The sequence below is a fragment of the Xenopus laevis genome, chromosome 6S, assembly GCF_017654675.1.
Source record: "Xenopus laevis strain J_2021 chromosome 6S, Xenopus_laevis_v10.1, whole genome shotgun sequence".
Classification (NCBI taxonomy): domain Eukaryota; kingdom Metazoa; phylum Chordata; class Amphibia; order Anura; family Pipidae; genus Xenopus; species Xenopus laevis.
Genome location: NC_054382.1, coordinates 82,938,660 through 82,961,294, shown reverse-complemented (window position 1 = coordinate 82,961,294; position 22,635 = coordinate 82,938,660). Strand labels below are relative to the sequence as shown.

The 22,635-nt window shown below is 37.9% G+C and overlaps 1 protein-coding gene across 1 annotated transcript in view; it reads left to right on the top strand.

Annotated features, from left to right (window-relative positions):
* pard6g.S (par-6 family cell polarity regulator gamma S homeolog) overlaps window positions 1-22,635 on the top strand; it is a 58,669-nt gene that overhangs the window by 24,137 nt on the left and 11,897 nt on the right. The window contains exon 2 of the mRNA NM_001092245.1: window positions 1,772-1,994. Within this exon, the coding sequence (NP_001085714.1) occupies window positions 1,772-1,994 (223 nt within the window). The remainder of the gene's footprint in view (window positions 1-1,771; window positions 1,995-22,635) is intronic.

Here is a 22,635-nt window from a genome sequence, read left to right as displayed (position 1 = left end):
CACAGATGTGTAGCAGTTCTCAGAAAGTTGTTGTACAACTAAAAATTAATTTAGTGATTCAAAGGATAGCAAAATATTGAAATATTTTTCAGTTTATACAGTGAATGTTTGCAGGGCCAGATTTACATTGTGGGCGCCCCTACGCCCACTGCCGTTCGTTGCCCCTGTCCCCTCCCCTTTATTCGTGCAAATTTTCATCATCAATGGGGATTGGCACATAGGGAATTTAAAAAATGATTTGATCTCCAGCGCATTCCCAGTATTTTTGAACCAATGTGGGTGTGGTTGGCAGCATGCCGCCCCCTAAAATCCTGCTGCCCTAGGCCTGGGCCTAGGTGGCCTTTCTACAAAACCGGACCTGAATGTTTGGGTTTGTAAAGAAGAATTTAGACACTACTATTTTTTGGAACAGCCTAATACCTTTTCTTCACTTTCTGTAGAGGAATAGCCCAATGCTTTTGAGTGTATGGAAATAAAAGCCTGATTTTGAGCTTTATTCACTTTTTGGCGATTTTGAGGTGGGCAATATCAGGCTGATGAGATTGTGGGCCCTAGGGCCCAACGATTGGATCATAAAGTATGGCATACGGGTGGTCGGATCATGGGCCACATCAACGAACAGATGCGGTCCGCGATCCGGCGTAATTTTTACCCCTGCTTGATCAACCTCGATATTGATCGGGGAAGCCCCCAAGTGATATATATATCACTAGCATATTTCTGCGCTTTAGGGCTGAGCCACATGCTGCAGTTTTACCGTTGTGATTAAACATATATGGTTGAGTGTTCTTTGGCTTGATCCTCTCAGATCTAGCTAGGTCATTTTAGAGTGGTCTCTATGGGTCTATGGTCCAAACAAGAGGATCTGAGCAAAAGTAAGTAAGGTGTGAGGCAGTACTCCTTTCCATATCTGGTATTGCCCTATGTATACAGTAAGAGAGGTTAACCAGGCCCAGATTGGTGGTGAGGCTACAAAGGTCCAGGCCTAGGACGGCCGAATAATAGTGGCGGCCGAGCTCCCCAGTGCTCCGGTACAGGCGTGCATGTGCGCTTGCAGCGGAGGGGGGTATGCGGGGCAGCAGTTAGGGTAAGAGAATGATCTTTATCTGTCCAGGGAGGTGGTAGTAGTAAGGGTATAAACAATCACTTATAGGCAGACCTGTATCATTAGATTTTTTTTAATATCCAAAATTAGATGATCCATTTAAATACCACCCCTATTTATTGGTGCTACATATCTTTTTATTTATTTATTTTTGAGCAGCCAGCTTACTTACTGGTGTCAACAGGATGCGCACATGTCTCTACTGCTATGCTTCTTTCCAATATGACACATTGTTTCTAACTGATTGCTTGTTCTAATATCACAGTGGTGACAAGGTAGTTTTATCAATATAAAACCATGCTAATAAACAGAAGTTGCTGTTTTGAAAGTTCCTTTCTAAGCAGTCATTGATGCTGTATAGAAAGGGCATTCAAGGAGAAAAGAATCTACTAAATGTAAGGTCATGGGAAAGTATTGAAAAATTACTGGTTAGTGAGAACTAACACCACTGTCCAAGTTTAATGTGTGTCTCTTCCAAATCCAGACAAGGCTTCATCTGGCCCCACTTGGTCAGCATTGTTTTAGCATTATGAACAGCATGCTGCTTATATTTGTAATCTAACCTTTAAACATGGCAATATTTTAATTCAAACATTTACATAAGAATACTTTTTCTAATTAACAATTCTGTACTGATAATTGTATATATATTTTTTTTTTTTGCAGTATGGGGCGGAGTTTAGAAGGTTTTGTCTTAACCGCTACAAACCAGGAACATTTGATGAGTTCTACAACCTTATTCTTCACATTCATCACATCTCCAGCATGGACGTCATGCTTGGATATGCAGATGTCCATGGAGACCTTCTCCCTATTAACAATGATGACAATTTCTTAAAAGCCGTTTCTAGTGCAAATCCACTCCTCCGAGTATTTATTCAAAAGCAAGGTAAAGTACCGATTCTATATATGTTTGAACCAAAAATGGTTGAATATATCTCTAAATATTTCTTCTTACCCAAATTTAAAGGAAGAGTTAGGGGAGTTTTTGTAGTTAGGTTTGTAGTAGTAGTAGGTCCTTTGGGTAGCAGTTAGGCTGCCACAGGGGATCCAAAAAATGGAGACATGTATGAAAGGGGTTGTTCACTTTTGAGATCACTTTTAGTATGAAGTAGACTGTGATATTCTGAGACAATTTGCAATTGGTTTTCATTTTTTATTATTTGTGGTTTTTGAGTTATTTAGCTTTTTATTCAGCAGCTCTTCAATTTGCATCTAAGCAATCTGGTAACTAGGGTCCAAATTACCCTAGCAACCATGCATTGATTTGAATAAGAGACTGGAATATGAATAGGAGAGAGCCTGACTAGAAGGATCAGTAATAAAAAGTAACAATACAGAGCCTTACAGAGCATCTGTTTTGTAGAAGGGTATCAGCGACGCCCATTTGAAAGAGTCAGAAGAAAAAGGCAAATAACTATAAAACTATAAAAAAAAAAAAAATGAAACGAATTGAAAAGTTCCTTAGAATTGGCCATGTATTGTTTTATTAATCATTTGTTCTCAGTTTATTATCTGCATGTATCTGTTTTATCCATGTTTTATTTACACATGGATACCTGACAGGAATTTTACAGCATCCACAGGCTTCCTGCTCAATCATACACAGCATTGTGTAAGCCCCTGAGGCACTTGAACAGGTCAAAAACATGTCTGTGTAAGTGAGCTCATGATGAGCAATGGATTATTCCTGTTTATTCTGCCTGTCAATCTACAGGGTCCTTATTGCTTACAGCAGACTCAATATATATTCACTCCATTTTAGGTTTGCCTAAAAATACTGTTTGTTGAATATATTTTTTATCTGCTTTATTTATCCAAAGCTTTTGTAAAGGCAGTTTCAGCCTTGTCTTACTGCAGGCTGGATCCGAATTACGGGAAGGCCATCTCTTATTGACTTTGTTTAAACAAATAATTCATATTTTTCAAAATTATTTCCTGTTTTCTCTGTAATACTAAAGCAACACCTTATACATGATCCCAACTAAAATACAGTTAATCTGGAGGCAAACAATCTTATTGGGTTTATTTAATGTTTAAATTATTTTTTAATAGACTTATGGTGTGGAGATCCATATTACAGAAAGATCCCTTATCCAGAATACCCTTAGTTCCAAGCATTCTGGGTAACAGGTCCCACACCTGTACAGGGACGGAATCGGTTATCTAGAAACCCGTAATCCAGAAAGCTCTGAATTACGAAAAGGCCATCTCCAACAGACTCTATTTTATCCAAGTAATCCACATTTTTTTTAAAATGATTTTCTTTTTCTCTGTAATAATAAAACAGTACCTTGTATTTAATCCCAACTAAGGTCTAATAAATCCTTATTGGAAGCAAAACCAGCCTATTGGGGTTATTTAATGTTTGTTATTTTCTAGTTGACTTAAGGAATCAAAATCTAAATTGCAGAAAGGTCCATTATCTGGAAAACCCCAGGTCCCGAGCATCCTGGATAACAAGTTATTTTCATACCTGTATAATATTTTTGTGATTATTGGCGCTGATTCCTCTGTGAATGTGGATGGCACTCTTATTTCTTCATTTTTAGAAGTCGCCCGAAGTTGCCTCACAAGGAAACTTCGGGCCACTTTGGACAACTGAAGCAATACGAATGCCATCCCGCTGGCGATTCACATTCTAGCCGGCGGGAAGGCATTTTGGGGAGATTAGTAGCCCAAACAAGAGATTTGTCGCTGGATGACTTATTTCACCGGAACGCAACATGTGACACCACCCTAAATGTGATAAAAGGACTTGAATGAAAAAGCCGTTCTTTTGTGTGAAAAAGTACACCACTTTCAAGCTGGTCTTACAAGCGTACAACAGAAAGTTTGCAGTGTAATAAACTGCATAATGAACATTATTGCATTGCGATTGTGCAACATAGCACCAAAGAAAAAATGATGTGTGTGAATGTCTCTTGCACAGTGTATCCGAAGTTGAGAGCACTTGCAATTTGCTGTCTTTTTTCATCTGTGTGTCTAAAAGTCACCACCCCTACATTCCCCAAAATCTTTCTGACTTGACCTCTATAGCTGATGTCACACAGGACACTTTCGGCAAGTTAAAAAGCACCCCCATTGATTTGAATGGGAAATACCCAAAACTGCTGTTGCTTTTACAATTGCTATTACTTTTCAGCTTAGATTTCGGACATTTTTCAACCTTAGATCGGATAAATACTGCTGCTACATCTGGCCCTTCTAATATCTTTTGTTCAGCCTTTTATGTAAATGTGTACAATCTTTTTGTGTAAAATAATACAATAATATAAAGTACATTATCTGTAAATTGTTTTATTTTTGCATATAATACTTAACTAGATCTATAATGGTATATCTCTGTAGCTTGCCAAGAGTTTTCAAAGTCCTGTAAACTTGCCAACTCTGTTCTCATCCTCCTTCAGAGTAAAGTGCATTTAGTTGTCGCTATGTTATCAGCTTTCAATTGCTGCTATATATTGTGTGCCAAAAGAGAAATGACGAGTGGAAGTTAATACAGATCATCTCCCTGTGAGACCCTGTCAGTGAGTGGGAGCTATGACATGTCTGTGACTGGGCAGTGTACCATGGTTCTCATATTCATTTGCTTTTTCTGGCTCCGCTTACTCAACAGTCACAGGTCATCAAGCAGCTTTACCTTTACTTCCCCTCTTGCAATAAATGTTTTCTTTTTTTGCTTTCTCATTTCAGATCAGTTGTCTATAGTCCTTATTAACCCTTCCTTATACTGCCTGTTGCTAGGAAACACTGCTTTTAAGAAGGAAGTTGCACACTGCCACATGTATTGGTACCGTTGCCTTCTTGCATGGCATCTTAGTGTAGGTATCTTATAAAGGCACAAGAATGGCATCTGCAATTGGCATCAAACATAGGTTCCAGGTCAACAGCCTTATTTGTTACATGCCTTGACAATAAGAAATAATCTACATATCTACATAGAATATTACTACTATCTGCCTTGTTTGGCTGCAGAGGTTTGACCAATGCTCCTTTTCCTCCATAAGTAGAGTATACTTCACTGCCAATTCTGTGTGGCATAAACAAGCATGGGAATTAATATTTAAACTGTTGGCACTTATTCAGTGAAATATTGTACCGTATTTTGTCTCTTACTTCCTGTTTTTAATGCAAACTCCTTAAAGGGCCTCTAAAGCCAAAAAAAGAATGGTCCTTTTGAGCAATTTTGCAGTTTGCATTACTTTTCTAATTTTAGTGTTTTCTAAAATATTATTTTTTATAGTGCTTCACTTCCTAAGGTAACTATCACTCTGCTGATGCAACTACTGAGCAAAAAATTCAACTTTGAATGCCAGTGTAATTCAAGCAATGTAGTTGAATCATGAGACATTTTCAGATGTCAAAATCCCATCATATTGGCTAAATGGAAATGGATTTTCAAGCACCTCGGTAAAGATGAAGTGGGATGTCATTCTTTCTTTAAATCCCCCTAAAATGCTGTTTGTTGCAACTTTTAAAATGCTTTAGGAACACAGTGGCTGGCGAGAATGAGACTGTTCTGAATTGTGCACAATGTAATATGGTATTTGAGAGATGGGTCTTGGAGCATCACAAATGTTCCTAGAACAAAACGCCTTATATTCTGCGTTGCCTCCCAGAATAGTCTTAAGAGGACCTGATGCAGGCAGCTGGCAGAACACTATGTCGTTTGAGTTTAGTAATGCCTGGTTTGTGCTTTAAACAATAATCACACACTTTGTGGTGCTTATAGATGTTGGCATGTAATGTTATTGGAAATATTTGGTGGTTCTTCCAAACTTTTTGCCTTAATAGGGTGCTGCGTTATGATCATACTATTTTATTACATCCATTTTCAGTTCCTTCAACACCCACGCCAATGATGTGCTGCAGTTGTTTTGGATGTAATGGTGTGCAGTATTACTGGATGTACATTTTCTGTGTTTATAGCTTTTTATAGATGGGTTTATTTTATAATAATGTGCGAAAGCTAATGTAACCATTAGAAAAATACTAGGCATCCTAAACTGGCCTTTAACTGACTGCTATATTCCATAGTATATTTGGGGTAAATGTAATTATTATATCCATTTGATTCCAATGTATTGGTTTGCTGCTTTAATTGCCTAACAAAGGGCGATGGTGCTGTGAAGCTGAGGCTGTTGGATAGCTGTGCTTTCTTTTTTTCCAGGCCTTGTGTTCAAGTGAACATCTGTAATAACAAAGACGGGCTTGTTTCACCTCTTTTCTACTGCAGCCTAACAAAAACCAAATTGTTGGAGGGAACAAGAGGTCTGCCTTTCAGTTTAGCATACTCCAGCACTTACACTAACATTTGGAATTTATTTATATTCATGCTCCTATTATTATTATTATTACTACTACTAAAAGAAATGGTACAAAAATGCAATTTTAAATAGGCGTCTGTTTCCCCTGTAAAGTTCCTCTGCAATTAACTTTCCTGTAACAATTTTGGAATTTCACATTAGTGTCCCTTTGATTTTCTTTTCTTTCCCTCTCATTATTCCGCTGTTACTGCCAATACATCAGCCCTTTTAAGGTCCTGACCCAAAGGTCAACTCCTCAATACTTAATAATCTTATAATCTTTTGTAAACTTCCCTGCTGACAGCAGGTCAATGGCGTGCATGTTTTCACTAATTAATGGAATGGCTGGTTCCAGTTTCAGCACTGTGATTGGTTGAGATATTCACAGCTGACCATTCAGATTCCTTCATTAAATTTAAAGCAGGAATTCTCAATTTTCAAAAACAAAAATGTTTTGGAGAATGGAGAAAAGCATATATATTATTTTCATTTTATGTAGCTACAACATATTCTGCAGCACTGTGCAGAGAATATAGCTCATTCACATCAGTCTCTGACCCAGTGGGGCTTACGCTCTACCTACCCCAGCAATGCTAAACACAGTGCCCTATAGTCAGACCGTGATAAGAGAGGACATATCTTATATATATTTAAATATATATAAACTCATGTTTCTAGTAATATTCCCTTTTTATATGTAATATTTCTGGTGATTTCATAGCCTTAGTTGCAATTTCACAACTTCAACCTTGGCGACTGAGGAAGGATGAGAACTTACAGTAACTCATGTTTATGTATGTGATGAGCAATTTGAATAGATAAATAGCTAGTGTTAGCACCTGCATTTTGAAATGGTGAAAAGCTTTATTAGACGTATATATTCAAGTATAGCCATTACTTCTGATTTACCGATAATTCTGGCTGTACTGGAGAAAAGGAAATGCTAAGTGTTTTTAAACTCTGTGGCTTTTCAAGAAGCTGCTTGCTGCTGCAAATATTTTATTAGGAATAATCATTTTCCTTCCAAAAATAACCTTTTTTCCGTTTTAATTTGTGCTACCGCAGAGGAAGCTTGCTGGTATTTTGAATTGTATATTCTTCCGACCACTGCTCCTTAAATTTCTAAAAACTCTGTTTGTGACTTTTTCTGACACTTATGTTTTGGAAACTTACTATCAAAGAAGCAGGAATAACAACTCACAAAAATGTTACCTTTTTTGTGCCTGTTTTAGGCACAAAATGCGTGATTTTGAGGAGGGTGCCAGGTGGTAATGTGTACTAGTGCTAGACTAAAAATTTGTTGGGGAGGCTTTACTTTACCTTTGCTATATATTTTAACCAATCTCTACCTTTATGAAACTTGTCTTGGCTTGAATGTTTACATTATTTTAAAAATGTTAAGGTGTGTGCTTTGAAAGCATGTCAGTTCAAAGCCATTAATGGAATCAATGCAAGCTCATGCCGTGCTCACTGTTTTGCTTTCACATTCTGAATGATGTCTTTTTTTTTTTCTTAAAAGAATTTAGGAAGCAAATCCTAATTTCTCACCAGTCTCCCTCTTTTCTCTTTCTCTCTAGAATTAGATGTAAAGGATTCATAAACACCTTCCTAGGACCTAGGTCAAGTAGGATTTTTATGACCTTATTAAAATACCCCTATGGATTAAAGCAGGTGGTATATTTTTATAAATATAGAATTATAAAATATGATATAAAAGACAAAGGCCTGTTTCTATACAGATCACTGGGCTCAGCTTGATAGGAAAGTCAAGGAATGCCCTATTCACTGACGGATACCAAAATGAACCCCTAGTGAATAGAATCTCTAGTATTATGGTGCTGATTGAGTTGTTAAATAAATTGAGTTTTTCCTTATTTTGCTTTAACCCATTATATTGCACAGTATAGAATCTGCACTGCTAATATTAAAGTGTTGATGTGCCAATGCTGTAGATTCTGTGGGATGAATGGACCCATTCCTTCGCATGTACACAAGGATTTTGCCAGTCAGGTAGAGGAGGGGTTACCTAGGGCACTGTCAAATGTAGTCCCAGTGCTGCCTGGAAAGGGTTAGTTTTGCCTTCTGTTTGTGCACTACTGCACTGTTGGCTGGCACTGTTTGTTTGACTGTGGTTAGGAAGAACCACATCAGTTCAGTAAGAAGCCAGGGGATTTGGCCTCTCAAAATTTTCTGTGGTAAAAGGTTTTACATTTTTTTTTTTAACTTTTAAAATTTCTAATACATGCTGTTCAAAGAGAGTGCTATATTTGTAAGTGCGTGTTTGGCGGGACAGCTTTTCATGGATATATAAAGCTTCCTTTTAGGCTATTAACCCCTTATGCACCACCCACAGTACAGGATACATCACTGAGCTAAAAGTGGTGCAAAATCAAAGGACACTGGAACAGAACAGGATAAACTACCCATTGCACAGAGAAATGGAAATGCCCTAAAAACATTTCGTTCTATTTTTCACATCTGAAATCCCAACTTATTAAAAAAAAGCCTTATATTCAAATATAAACGTACTTGCCTTGTAAAGCTTCAGCAAACATGTAGATCAAGTAAGAATTTTTTACACAACAAATAGAATATAGCTGAGTTTTGCTTAATGGTAATGGCACACAAGACATGTGAAAATACCTTTACATAGAAAATAATTAGGCAATGTAATCATGCCAGAATGTAGAAGAATGCAAAAGGTATTTTGGAAGTTTTTCACACCTGTCATATCACTCCATATGCCATTATCCTAAGAGGATTGTTTTACATAGGGCTGCTGTAATAGAAAAAGAAAAAATTATCGCCACATGTCGGATGCCCCCTCTTCTCCATTTAGATTGTAGGCTCTGTTGTGTCATCTCATCATCCCATCTCACTGTATATTCGTATACTGCTGAGATGACAATAAAGTTTACTTTGACTTTGAGTAGGGCCCTCTTGTATCTGTCAGTATTTGTATGTTGTGTATGTTCAGTGTACACAACTATCTACTGCACAGTGCTTGGAAATATGTGTTATTTGAAAACTAAAAAAAAGTCAAACAAAAATCATACTAAAAGCTACGTTCTGGATAACTACCACTGTAAAATATGCATTTGCACTATAGTGCAAATGCATATTTTACAGTGGTAGTTATCCAGAACGTAGCTTTTAGTATGATTTTTGTTTGACTTTTTTTTAGTTTTCAAATTATTGTTTCTAGGAAACATGGCACTCCTGCAATGGGACCCGGGTAGTTTTTAGCCAACACAAGCATGGACATGGTATCCCAGATAAGCAATTATAATCACTAGGGGTGCCTTCCATTTTGGCAAATGCATATTTTACAGTGGTAGTTATCCAGAACGTAGCTTTTAGTATGATTTTTGTTTGACTTTTTTTTAGTTTTCAAATTATTGTTTCTAGGAAACATGGCACTCCTGCAATGGGACCCGGGTAGTTTTTAGCCAACACAAGCATGGACATGGTATCCCAGATAAGCAATTATAATCACTAGGGGTGCCTTCCATTTTGGCAAATGCATATTTTACAGTGGTAGTTATCCAGAACGTAGCTTTTAGTATGATTTTTGTTTGACTTTTTTTTAGTTTTCAAATTATTGTTTCTAGGAAACATGGCACTCCTGCAATGGGACCCGGGTAGTTTTTAGCCAACACAAGCATGGACATGGTATCCCAGATAAGCAATTATAATCACTAGGGGTGCCTTCCATTTTGGCACCCCTCACTTATTATAATCAGTTACCTGAGACATGTGCTCCTGATAGCTAAAAACTGCACCAGGTTAGGGTCATTCTGCAGGAGTGCTACTCCACCATCTGGAATAGTATCCCATTGCAGCTAATCAGCTGGTATTTACCAGTGAACTGTTTAACACACATCTTACTGTTTGGCATTGCCTCGTCTTAAAGAGAATCTAAAGCCAAAAAATAAATGATGTAAAAGTACTCCGGCTGCTTTTCTGAGCATTTTTGTAGTTTACATTCTGTGAACAAGAAAACTGTAGATAAATTAAATACAGAAAAATGCATTAAAAGTGCATAGACCGTTAGGGTCACTGACATTTTGGCCTGGAAGTCTGTCTAGCTGTATAAGATTTTTCAGTTACCTTATATTTTCTATTTGTGATTTTTTTTTTTTTTATATTGAATTTTAAAGTTTAATTTTTTCACCTTCTAACGCGTTTCCCTGCTGAGCAGCTGTTAGCATTGATACAATAGTTGGTGATATCCCACAAATGTTGCTGAGAAATGTAGTAACTAAATGTAGCAAATTGTAACAGTTCAGATGGATCATCTCCTGGATCACTGAGTTGCCAGACTACAACACCAGAGATTTAAACTTCAATTTTGGTAAAACAGTAAAAAAAAAAAAAAAAAAAAAAGAAATCTAATTAGAAAAAGTCTTTATTTCTTGTGAAGAATCTGAAAACAACAGAACTGAAAAAAAGTGTTTGGAAGTTGAACATGCCCCTTTATACATTAGGCAGTGTTTGAAAGAATATATTTTACAAGTCATTCATGGCTCGTTTGGATCTTAGGATAAGATGCATAGTAATACAATACTGTAACTAAACAAAACACTTTTACAAGGCACTAGTTTATTTATATATATATATATATATATATATATATATTTTTTTTTTTTTTAAATTAAAAATACTATTAAGAAATATAAAGTATTCCTTTTGAAATGGTTGACCTCTGTCAGTCTGCTTCGGTGCTAGTATATTTTTACATAATGAAAATACTGCACAAACAGACCATATTCCTGTCAGAATCCAGCCAGAGCTCCCCACAGTTTGTCTTATATTCAATCTTTCACATTCCTCTAAACTCGAACAGTCCATATCACATTCCTCATGAGTGGTTTGTTCTTTATAACTCATTTTCTTCGATGAAAATAAATCTAAGTAAGCTGCAATTCATACTAGTGATGTATGAATCCAGTTCCTTTCAGTATTCTACATTCTGATGGTCTCCACCGTTCTCTCTCTCTGCCTGTTATCCACATTGTATTCTCACCTTTTCCTGTATAAAATAAGAATTTTTAGTGGAAAATGGACCTCATATTTTTTTAGATATATTATACCCTGAGGATGCAAAAAGTCAGAATCTGAAAATTCGGCATCTCAGACCTACCAAGGTTGTAAATAAGTAAATGGGAGAGGTCCCTATCCTATTTGAAGTTTCTGTGGTCTGCGCAGGAGTTAGACCGAAAACCAGACTATTTCAGACTTTTATAGCAAAAATTCAGGCTATTTGGGAAAAAGCACAAAAAATCGAACAGCGTTTTTTTCCGTGTTTGTATTGATCTGATTAAATTTTGCTTTTTAAATAATAAATAAGACTGCATTGTGGATTCTAATTTGGTTGGACTTTATTTATTAAAATAATCGGACAAATTCGGATTTTGATAAATAATAAAAAGGCCCTTTATGTTTCTTGTGGACTGTTGTAAATGATGAAAACATATAAATGATGGTATTACAATGAAATGTATGTGCTGTCAAATAAATACCAGCATCTTGGTTGGCTAAAGATCAGACCACATTTACAGCTCCATTCAATCCTTAGGCCAGACAGAAAATCTCATAATCAATATATAAATGAATAAACCATGACACAATATTGATCTGGAAGTCCATTGTTCTGGTTACATACAGTAAACAATTGCCTGCCAAGTCAGGGTTTGGGTTTTTTTTTGGATTGTTGCAGACAGTTGCTGGTTATGGTACATAAACCCGTAAGATATTTTTGCTTGTCTTTAGGAAATTAAAACCACAGTTTTTTTTAGCAAGCAGTGTGTTAAACTTCTTCAACTTGATCACTATAGGTGGCCATACATGGGCCGATAAAAACTGCTGACAGACCGAGTCTGCAGCTTATTGGCCCATGTATGGGGCCCTCCAACGGACTTCCCCGATTGATATCTGGCCAAAGTCAGCCAGATGTCGATCGGGCAGGGCTAAAAATCCTGTTGGATGGCAGACCGCAATTAGACCACCCATACTCCTGCATGATGATCTGATTGTTGGGCCCTAGGGCCCACGATCGGATCAGTCCGATATTGTCCACCCCAAAGTAGGTATATCTGGAAGAGATCCGCTCGTTTGGCAACATCGTTTTGCTGTACTTCAGACACGAACAGATTAGAATTTTGAGCTCTGTATTTAGGTCTGACCTAGCTGAGCCTCAATTTACAGAAGTGATGTCATACACACATTGCAGCAAGCTTAGTACCCCAGCTCCAACACTGGATTTACACAGAAGGTTATCCCATGGGGGATTTTTATTTTTCTTAAAACAATGAAGTCAATTATATAGGCTCTTGAGGGCCACCACACCTAAAACTGCCACCCTAGATACAGGCCCTCAGCTGCCTATGTATAAATATAGCCCTGAGATTTGTTACCCATATAAATCCAGTGTCATATGGACATGTGAACATGGTATTCCTGTCTTGAGTCCTGCTGTGAGAGAACTATGTTTGCAGTTAAAATGACAAAGGTATCTTTTAGATAATACAACTGTATTCCTTAAATAGTGAATCTGTCACCCCAGACAAATAAAGTCAATTGCATATATGTAATAAAAAAGCACTTTTTGCTTGATGTTATAATTAGGGGATGGGCGAATTTGACCCGTTTTGCTTCGCCAAAAATTCGGCGCCGGCGAAATGTCACAGGCGCCCATTAAAGTCTATGGGCGTCAAAAAATATTTGTCGCGCGGCGAAGTTGTTTTGACGCGCGTCTTTTTTTTTTTTTTTTGACGCACGCCGACATACAAGTCTATGGGCGCCATTTTTTCGGCGAAACGAGGCGGAAAAATTCGCCCATCCCTAGTTATAATCTATTATATCAAGATGTTTGATTTTAATCCTGTAGGTTACCTGTAAGTGTTACCTGCTGATTGGTTGCTATGGGTTACTGCACCTGGGCAAACTTAGTAAGTATGTACTACAATGTAGTGTGCAAAGGGCACTTCTGACAACAGTTGCCATGTTTTTCCCAGCAACACTTGGCAATGGTGTGAAATTGCCTCCTTAAGCATTCCTTGTGGTTAAGCCTGATCCAAATCATGCTAGGAAAAACATGGCACATCCATTTAGAAGTATACTTTGTGAGTAATAGGTTTACCTGCGGCGATGTTCCCTCCGACACATCATCAGTAACATTGATATGAGCAAACAGGACATGCTGTAAAGTTCATGCAATGCAGAAAGCATCTTTACACAGGCACAACACACTTTGATAAAAAGTTCTGCTGGGGTTGAGCACTGAAATGGTTAATCTGAGCTCAGGAGAGGTGGTTAGGAGAATAAAATAGGATCAGATAGCATTGCTGGTTCCCATAGAAACTCTAGCCATCTTCTCATTGGCTGTTAGACTGGAGGGTGTGTTTAGTAATCTGATCTGAGAAGAACTGAGCATGCTCATGAGCCAACAGTCAAAGTAATTCCTGAGGGAGGGGGCAGAGTGGGTTAGAGAAGTAGAAGGAATTGATTAAGGGGATGCTGCAGCTTTACTGATCACTGAATTTTTGTGGAGGGGGTTTACATGTCCTTTAATGGTATGCTATGGAAAGTCTTTTTTGGGAGATCAGGGCACACAGACAGATTCGGGGAAATTGTTCGCTCATTGACAAAATCTCTTCTTCGGGCGACTAATCTCCCCAACTGCTTCCAGGCCGGCTAAAATGTAAATCGCCGGTGGGATGGCACTCGGATAGATTAGTTTTTCAAAGTCGCCTAATGTTTCCTCATCAGGCAACTTTGGAAAACGAATCACTCCGAGTTGACCCAAAGAAGAGGAGATTTGTCAACGGGTGACTAATCTCCCCGAATCTGCCTGTGTGCCCTGACCCTTATGAAGATTTATCTACCGGAAACAAATCTCCTCATGTGCAAAAAAAGAGAGGTGTTTTTGGCTGTTTGGCTCCATCTCTTTGGATACTGAAATTCTATGGTCTTGCTCGTGCACCCATAGGATAAACTAACAGGTTGAGTTTTCTGCCCAGAGTCAGCAACTCTGATTCAGTGGAAAAGTATAATCTTCCTCCTGCATGTCTGATAGATGCAAACTCTTTAGGGAAGGACCCTCTTCACCTCTTGTATTGGTTGCTTTGTATGTAACTCTGTATGTTCAATATATAAATCTATTTATTGTACAATTCTGCAGAATATGTTGGCGCTTTATAAATACGTAATAGTAATAACAATAGTAGTAATCTTGAGCATCAGGAGACTAACTCAATATTTAGTGTGATGACCTAACTGACTGGGATATAAAAGTATTGCCTACATCCCTGTAATAACCTGAATGTTAAATTGAAGCATTGAAAGAAAAGCTTGCATACTAAAAATTGGTAAATGTGTAATTGGTTCTACAAGTGCGATGATAAAAGTTTATTTAGCAGGGCCTTTGACACACCCTGACTCATCCCTTACCTCCAGTTTCTTCCTGTCTGTCCTGTTTTCCCTCTCACACTTCAGGCCTCACTCCCACCTGAATGTGCTCACAGAGGAAAAATCCTTCAAAGAAACAAGATACTACAATGCCATTTCAATAAAAATCAGCAATAAGAATAATTTCTAAGTACACTAAAATAAACTAAGAACATCTGTACTGTATCTGAAAGTCTGGTCTGCAGGTGGTTTCCATTATGGATATCCCTACCCCCTCTACCTGCCTAAGGAATGCAAGGGGCTTACAGGACAACTTGGACTGGTCTATTTTCTGTCTTCCACGGAAGATTCGATAAAGTTCAGGCACTTGTAGCTGGCATCACGGCAACAAAACTATGCATGATGTGGCCCACAAGGCCTGTAGGAATGCAGGATATTCTCATGTCAATTATTTTTTATGCAACTCTGAGCAAATAAACCTTTTCTTTAGGGCTGCAGTGGTGCAGATTCTTGAAATTTTCCCATCCGTTGCCACAATTTAGTATAGTATTCTTAGTTTTGTATTTAGTTGTGAAAATATTTCATAAATCCATCCAGCCATTTCTTTGCATTTCAGGGAAAGGCTACACGGAGGGCCTGGGGGGGCTTATAAGGCCCTGAAAGAAACTGCATTTCAGGGAGATCAGATGATTATTAGGAGCATATACACATAATATGTTCAAGATGTTTTTAAACATGTAAATGAATCTCCTTAGTCCTAATTACATAGTACCTTTTTCTATGATATTTTAGGATTTGTTTACTGGCGGTGGGTGCAAAGTGCAAAAAAACAAAACAAGTGCAAGCTTCTATGCATTCAACTCTTTGCACCCCTATCATCATAGGCTTTTATGCTTTAGAATAGAAAACTGTCACACCTTCTTTAACACACTTTTGTTTCTTGAACGTCATTAAGACACACTGATTAGGAAGTGCCAGCTCTTAGGCCTGCTTACGCTGCTCTCTGCACCTTGATTTTTAATGCTATATAAGTTGCAAAGCCAAGCAAGAATATTTGAATGAGTACTAAGAAGCGTGATTTTGCATCCCAAATGCTCTAGCACTTACATTCGGAATATTCGTAAATGACCCCTTTCATTTTTAAGCAAATTGCCTTTATTGCATAATTTAAATATTCCATAAAATTGCTATTTTATTAGTTGCTCTTTAGCATCCAAGTCATATACTTTTTATGCTTTTAGTCTTTATGAGCAATTTAGAAACCATTTCCCTGTTGTCATGGCCACAATCTGAGGGGTTATTTGGGTACAACTGTAAGTACCAGGTTGCCGCTGTCAGTGTGGTAACACATGAATGTTGCAAATTAAATTAAAAGAAGGTGCCACGATTGTAGATAACTTTCCAAGTAGAATCTGTGGTCTAGGTGCACTCAATAGGCACTTAGCCCCATTGGGCACAAAACCTGTAGGGCCAATGGAGCATTTAAACTTTTCTCAATAAATATTGCTTTTATTTTTAAATATGGTCCTCTGGAATTTCAAGAGTGCTGGTTGGCCCCTTTTTTTGTCTGCTTGAATAACTGTGGTGCCATAGGCCAAGAATTCCCAGACATAGTACTTCTCAGAACAGTCAAAGCTACAGTTCGGGGATCTATTATCTGGAAACTCAATATCAAGAAAACTCTTAAATATGGGAAAGCCATCTCCCATTGATTACATATTAAGCAAATAATTTTAATTTTACATAATGATTTGCTCTCTGTAATAAACCAAAGCCTTGCACTTTCCATGCGCTGCGTGACTTCATATTGGTGGCAAAACAATCCTATGGGGTTTTGGATGTTAAACTGGTTCTAGTAGATTTAAGGTGTGGTGATCCGAATTACAGCAAGACCTCCTATCTAAAACCTCAGGTCTCAAGTATTGTGAATAATCCCAAACCTGTAAAAAAGTACTAAGTCAGTTTTTTAATTAAGGGGAGGGGTGTTGTTTCCTTTGTTACAATCTATTTCAGTCTTGTAAGGTAATCATGTGACTTTAATCAACATCCTCCTGAACAAAGAGAGTTGTCTGTACATGTCCGCAGGGCTTTCCTCTGACATTTTCCAGCCTTTCTGTTTTAGCAGACGGCGATATATCATGGTAGGTTACCCGATCATCCGAAAAATCACGAAAGCTTTGGCAAAAAAGCTGATTCTGATGGATGCCAAGATTGCAGTCAGTTCAACGCAGCTCAGTGTCTTAGCATGTACTTTTCTTAAGGATGACAGGTGGCAAAGTCACCCACTGTGTCCTTCCCTATGTTACATTCTCCTGCTACTCTTGCCTAAAGAACATGGACTTTGGCTGCAATGCATGAGTTTGCCTGTGGGAATCACCCCGCAGTCTTCACTTATTGGTTTGATGTCCGTTTAATTGGTGTTTGCCTAACATGCAAAGATATACTCATCAAACTAAAATCCATCCTATTTATTTATTCTTCATTTGTTCAATGTTGTCCTGGGAAAGTTAAAAGACTTGTCTTTATACCATGCACTTATTCAAAGAATATGCTGGCCTTATACAAGCATGTAATGGACAGACACGTGGAATGAGTCCTCACCTCTGATGGCTTGTGCTTTGTCAACATAAACAAAAATAAAATAAGAGATTTATCAGGATATATATATTATAAGAAAATGTGTTCATTTCTTACTATTTACCTATAAAATTCACTTGTATCACAGCTGTTTAATTTTTTGTTGTGATAAACAGTTCATCTTACCAACTTTATTTTAAAAGGTGGAAGTCTAGTGGACACAAACCAGTGAGTTTTTGGCATGGTGGTTTATAATCAGCTGTTCCATGTGTTTACTAGAGGTTTGTTTCATGTCGTTTTATTATAGATTTGCTGTCTGGTAGTTATACTTGGCAGAAGTCGCCCTGCCAATCTTGAGATTGTGTCTTCTATTAGACAAGTTTCATGGCCTCTTATTTCTCTAGGCATATGATTAGAGGATAGATGGGCATTTATTTCCAAACACTCAGTTATGTTGAGCATCAGAAATCTGATATTACTGAGTAACAGTTCTTTCTGGTATTACCTACTCTGAGTTAGCCCACATTGCTGTTCTAAATGAAGCATGGAGGTATTGACTGGAAGTAGAGCAGTGGGCTGTGACTGCCACAAGTATCATCAGTTGAAGTGACTGCTTGCAGACCATGTGATGTGCATTATTTAGCTACACATTTGCAACCCATATAGCCAAACTGTTTCAGGTACATTTAGCGCTATTTGATTCTTGCATTTCTGCTTCATTTGAATTTTTATGTTTAAGAATTTTTTCTACACAAGGCCATAAGATACTTGAATAGCAGTGGATGTGAAAAGGGAAGCCGAGTTAAGAATGCTTTTCTACTGTGCCCATAAAGATTACTCCCCCCTTTGAAAATTTTCATGTTTTATTGTTATAATGGATTTTATGTTGTGAAAGTGATCAGCAGCAGATCACTGCAAATTGATTCAAGTTAATGACAATGATAAAATAAAACAAATTGCATAAATGTACATCCCCTTTAATTTGATACTCTTAAATAATCAGTAGTGCAGCAAATTGTTTTCCAACGTCACATAATTTGTTACATGGATAGATACAAGAATATTTTCCTTGTCCCTTGGAGAACAGTTAAATCAATCGTTATTTAATGGCAAAAGTAAGGCACAGCAGTATATCTGCCAAGAATAAGTTGTCCACCAAAAGTACATTACTGTCCAAAAAAAGAGACTAGTTTGAGAGGCCACCAATAGAAGTGTGGCAACTCTGAAGCAGTTACAAGCCTAACATTGGAATAACTATTCATACAACAGATGTTGCCTGGATGCCTTACCAGTTGACAATGTATGGCAAAAGCTAAACCCAGCAGATTATCATGAACACACCATGTCCACTGTGAAGCAAGATGTTGGCAGAATCATGTGAGGAGACCATGGAAGGCTTGTGAGGTTAGAGGCATGCAGGAGAAATATTGCAGGAAATGCAGTAAAACCTGATTCAGAGTCTGCAAGAAACCCGAGTCTTCTGAGAAGATTTATATTCCAGTAAGACAATAAGAGCAATCATAAAGCCAAAACTACACAGGAATGGCTAAAATAACAATGTTAATGTCCCAGAATGCCCAGAGTTAGTTATGTTGTGGTTTTTTAATCGTAAGTAATTGAACTCCGTTTCATAGATCTGTTATCACTTTAACATGAAAGTCTATTTTGGTTGATCATTGAAAAAAACAAACTTAGTTTGTTGTATGAAAACTTTCAAGACTTACAGGGACTGTAGTTATTCCTGGATCTAAAGCAGTGTCACTGGTACAATTGTTTTTTCTCTGACCTTTAGGTGAGCTAAGGGGGGACCTTGACTAAATGATATAACAACAAATTTGGGACATAAACCTAAAACTTTCTCTAATTATTATAGTTTGTTATATGCTGAAGATTTTTTTTTTTTTGTATGGGTTTGTTTTGAAATTTGTGAAAAACACAATAGTGATCCTTTTTTTGGAGATGCGGAACAGCTTCACACCCTCTGAACCATTTTGGCAAAAGCCATACCCACCCAGCTTCCTTTATGTATAAAGTGTTCTACATCCGCATTAAACATGTAACTGTCCTGAACTCATAGATGCCTGTTTAATGACATGTATAGATATATAATACAGTACAAGAGCCATGAATGTCCTGTAAATTATATCCCTCAAAATGGTGCTTAGTCATCAGTTCCAACAGGATTTTTAACCCTGCCCGATCGACATCTGCCAGATCTTTTGGCCAGATATCGATTGGCAAGCCCATAGGAGGGCCCCATACACGGGTAAATAAGCTGCCGACTAAGTCTGTTGGCAGCTTTTATCGGCCGTGTATGGCAGCTTAATGTGACCATATAAAAGCACGTGGCCAAAGGCCAAATGCTTTTATACAGGTCTCATAACTCCAAGGTGACTACTAATATCTATATAAATTTAAGTATATGCATTATAATCTACAGTTTTTGTGTCCAGTGTCTTACTTCCTTTGCTATGTATATGCAGGCTTTGCTTTATATGCTACAAAATGACATTTTTATGGATGTTTTGCTGTTACTTTTTGGGACAAGTCTTTTCTTCTGCTTAAACAGGTATGGGGTCCGTTATCCGGAAACCTGCTATCCGTAACCCCATTCTCCAGAAAGCTCCATATTACGAAAAGGCCGTCTCCCATAGACTCAAATCAAATAATCCGAAATTTTTAATATGATTTCCTTTTTCTCTGTAATAATAAAACAGTACCTTGTACTTGATCCAAACTAAGATATAATTAATTCTTATTGGAAGCAAAACCAGCCTATTGGGTTAATTTAATGTTTACATGATTTTTTAGCAGACTTAAGACATGAAGAGCCACATTATACTTACAGGTCCCGATCATTCTGGATAACAGATCCCATACCTGTATACGGCATGTACTGATGTAGGAATGAGCCGTTTAAAAGGATATAATTTACAGTTTGGTCCCATAGGCAAATGAACAAACTGTATTATAATAAATTAATATACCTCCTGTAAAATATGAGTATAACGGAGTTCCAGTCCAGACCTGAATAAAAGCACTGAGCCGTCGGTCTCATGCCTTTATATTGTCGTATATTGTCCTCGGTGACCTAATATCCTTAAATTTTCCATTTGGGAATATATTATTCACTATTTATCATTTCAAATCCCCACTACACTATACTAGAATCATGAAACACTGATGAGTTAGGTACTAATGTGTTATTCTGAACCACACACTCTGCAAGCAGTTAGCTGAGAATTTATGCCACTAGGGTGGGTACTGCTGCCATTCTTCTTTGCTTCTTGCCTTCATTAACCAGCATTATTACCAATAAGGATTGAGTTTTTGACATTTTTCCAAAAATGTTTAAAGTAATTTGAATAAAAGTTTTATTAGCATCAGAGTATCATTGTAGCGTAGCCTTTGAATTGTTGATTGGAGAAATGTATCCTCTTAATGACTGACAAATCCTACTGGAACCTACACAGTACACACCCAAGCCTCTGTAATGGTGGGTTTTAAATCTGTGTATGTAGTGCAAAAATCTGATGATGGGGAAAAACTCTTGAACATGGTGTGGGTGGAATAAACTGGTGATAAGACTGAATAAGTACAGCTTGTGATATGTGTTACACCCATTGCCCCTTTATACTTTTCTTGCATATTCCCAGCGCTCTTCTGCTGTCAGTGTACTACATTTCCCAGAATTCCCACTAAAGCAGTTACATTTTAGTAATGAGAAACACACACAAAAGCTCTGTACCTAACCATATCACATATAAAAACTGCGCATTGTAATGTAAAATTTCTGTATGGAGTGGCTTAAAGGCAGGGCCGACCTATTCTATGAGGTGTGTATGTGTGGGCTGCATAAGCATATATTTATTTTTTCTTGGGGTGGATCTTCCTGTACAGACATGTAACATATCCCTCCCAGCCTTATATCCCATAGAAGCAACAAATTAATGCTTCTGACATAGGAAAAACAGTTTGTTGCCAGAATTGCAGTCATGATTTTTTTTCTTAATGTTCCAGCTTTGACAGCTCTCTCTGCTTGGTGCCCCGGGATACAAACTCATTTCACATTGATATTTTAATTTAAATATACAGTATATGGACTAGGCATTGACTCACCATGCTCTCTGAATATCTTTTCTCTGCATATTTATTACCTACTCATGAAAGGATGATGTTACTGTTAGGCCCATAAATCTTTGGACAGAGACAACTTTTTTTTCTAATTTTGGTTCTGTACATTACCACAATGAATTTTAAATGAAACAACTCCGATGCAGTTGAACTGCAGACTTCCAGCTTTAATTCAGTGGGTTGAACAAAAAGATTGCATAAAAATGTGAGGAACTAAAACCTTTAGCCCGTAATTGCCTCATGAGGAAACTTTAGGCGACTTTGGAAAATGAAGCGCTCCGAGTGCCTGCCCCCAAACGATTTTCATTTTAGCCGGCGGAAGGCAGATCGGGGAGATTAGTCGCCGCGAAGAAGAGATTTGTCTCCCCAAATCTGCCTGTGTTGCCAGACCCTAAAGAGCCATACACAGGCAGATTTAAGCTGCCTATTCAGCCCCTTCAGACAGAGTTGGCAGCTTATCTACACATGTATGGGCTACAAAACTCAGCCAGAAATCTATCAGGAAGATCCTTTGGGGGGGGGGCACATTGGCTCAACGATAAGGTCCTCTCCTGATAACCTGCACTGGCCTCTTATGATCTTATCATTGGTCCAAAGGCCTAACAATTGGATCAGTATAGCGTAGCATATAGGTGGCCACATCAGGCAAGACTTGCATGTCATTCAGACACGCAAGTTAGGGGTGGGTCGCTTGAATGTCTCCCCCTACACAGTGCAACCAAGGGTAGACAGTGGGGGGAATGCAAGGCTCCACATTGTGTTTGAGAGCAGAGACCTAGGTCAGTTTTTCAGAGTGCACATTAGTTTGGCACTGTGCACCCTAAGTACATGGCTCCGCAGTGGGGCCAAAACATTCACTTAATATTTCCATAAAGCAAAGAGAAAACAAAAGATGAAGCAATCGTGGCCATTTAAGTTAGTATATGTATTTGCTGGTGCTTATTAAAGTACAGTTTGCACAGGGTTAATATTTTATTGTAAACACTGTGTGTGCCAGGAGATAAACTGCCCAACAGCCAGGCAGGAATTTGCAAGTCTGCAGACTTGCTGCTTGGAACCAGATATTTATTTTATTCTGATCGGAGGAGCTTTAATTGTTCT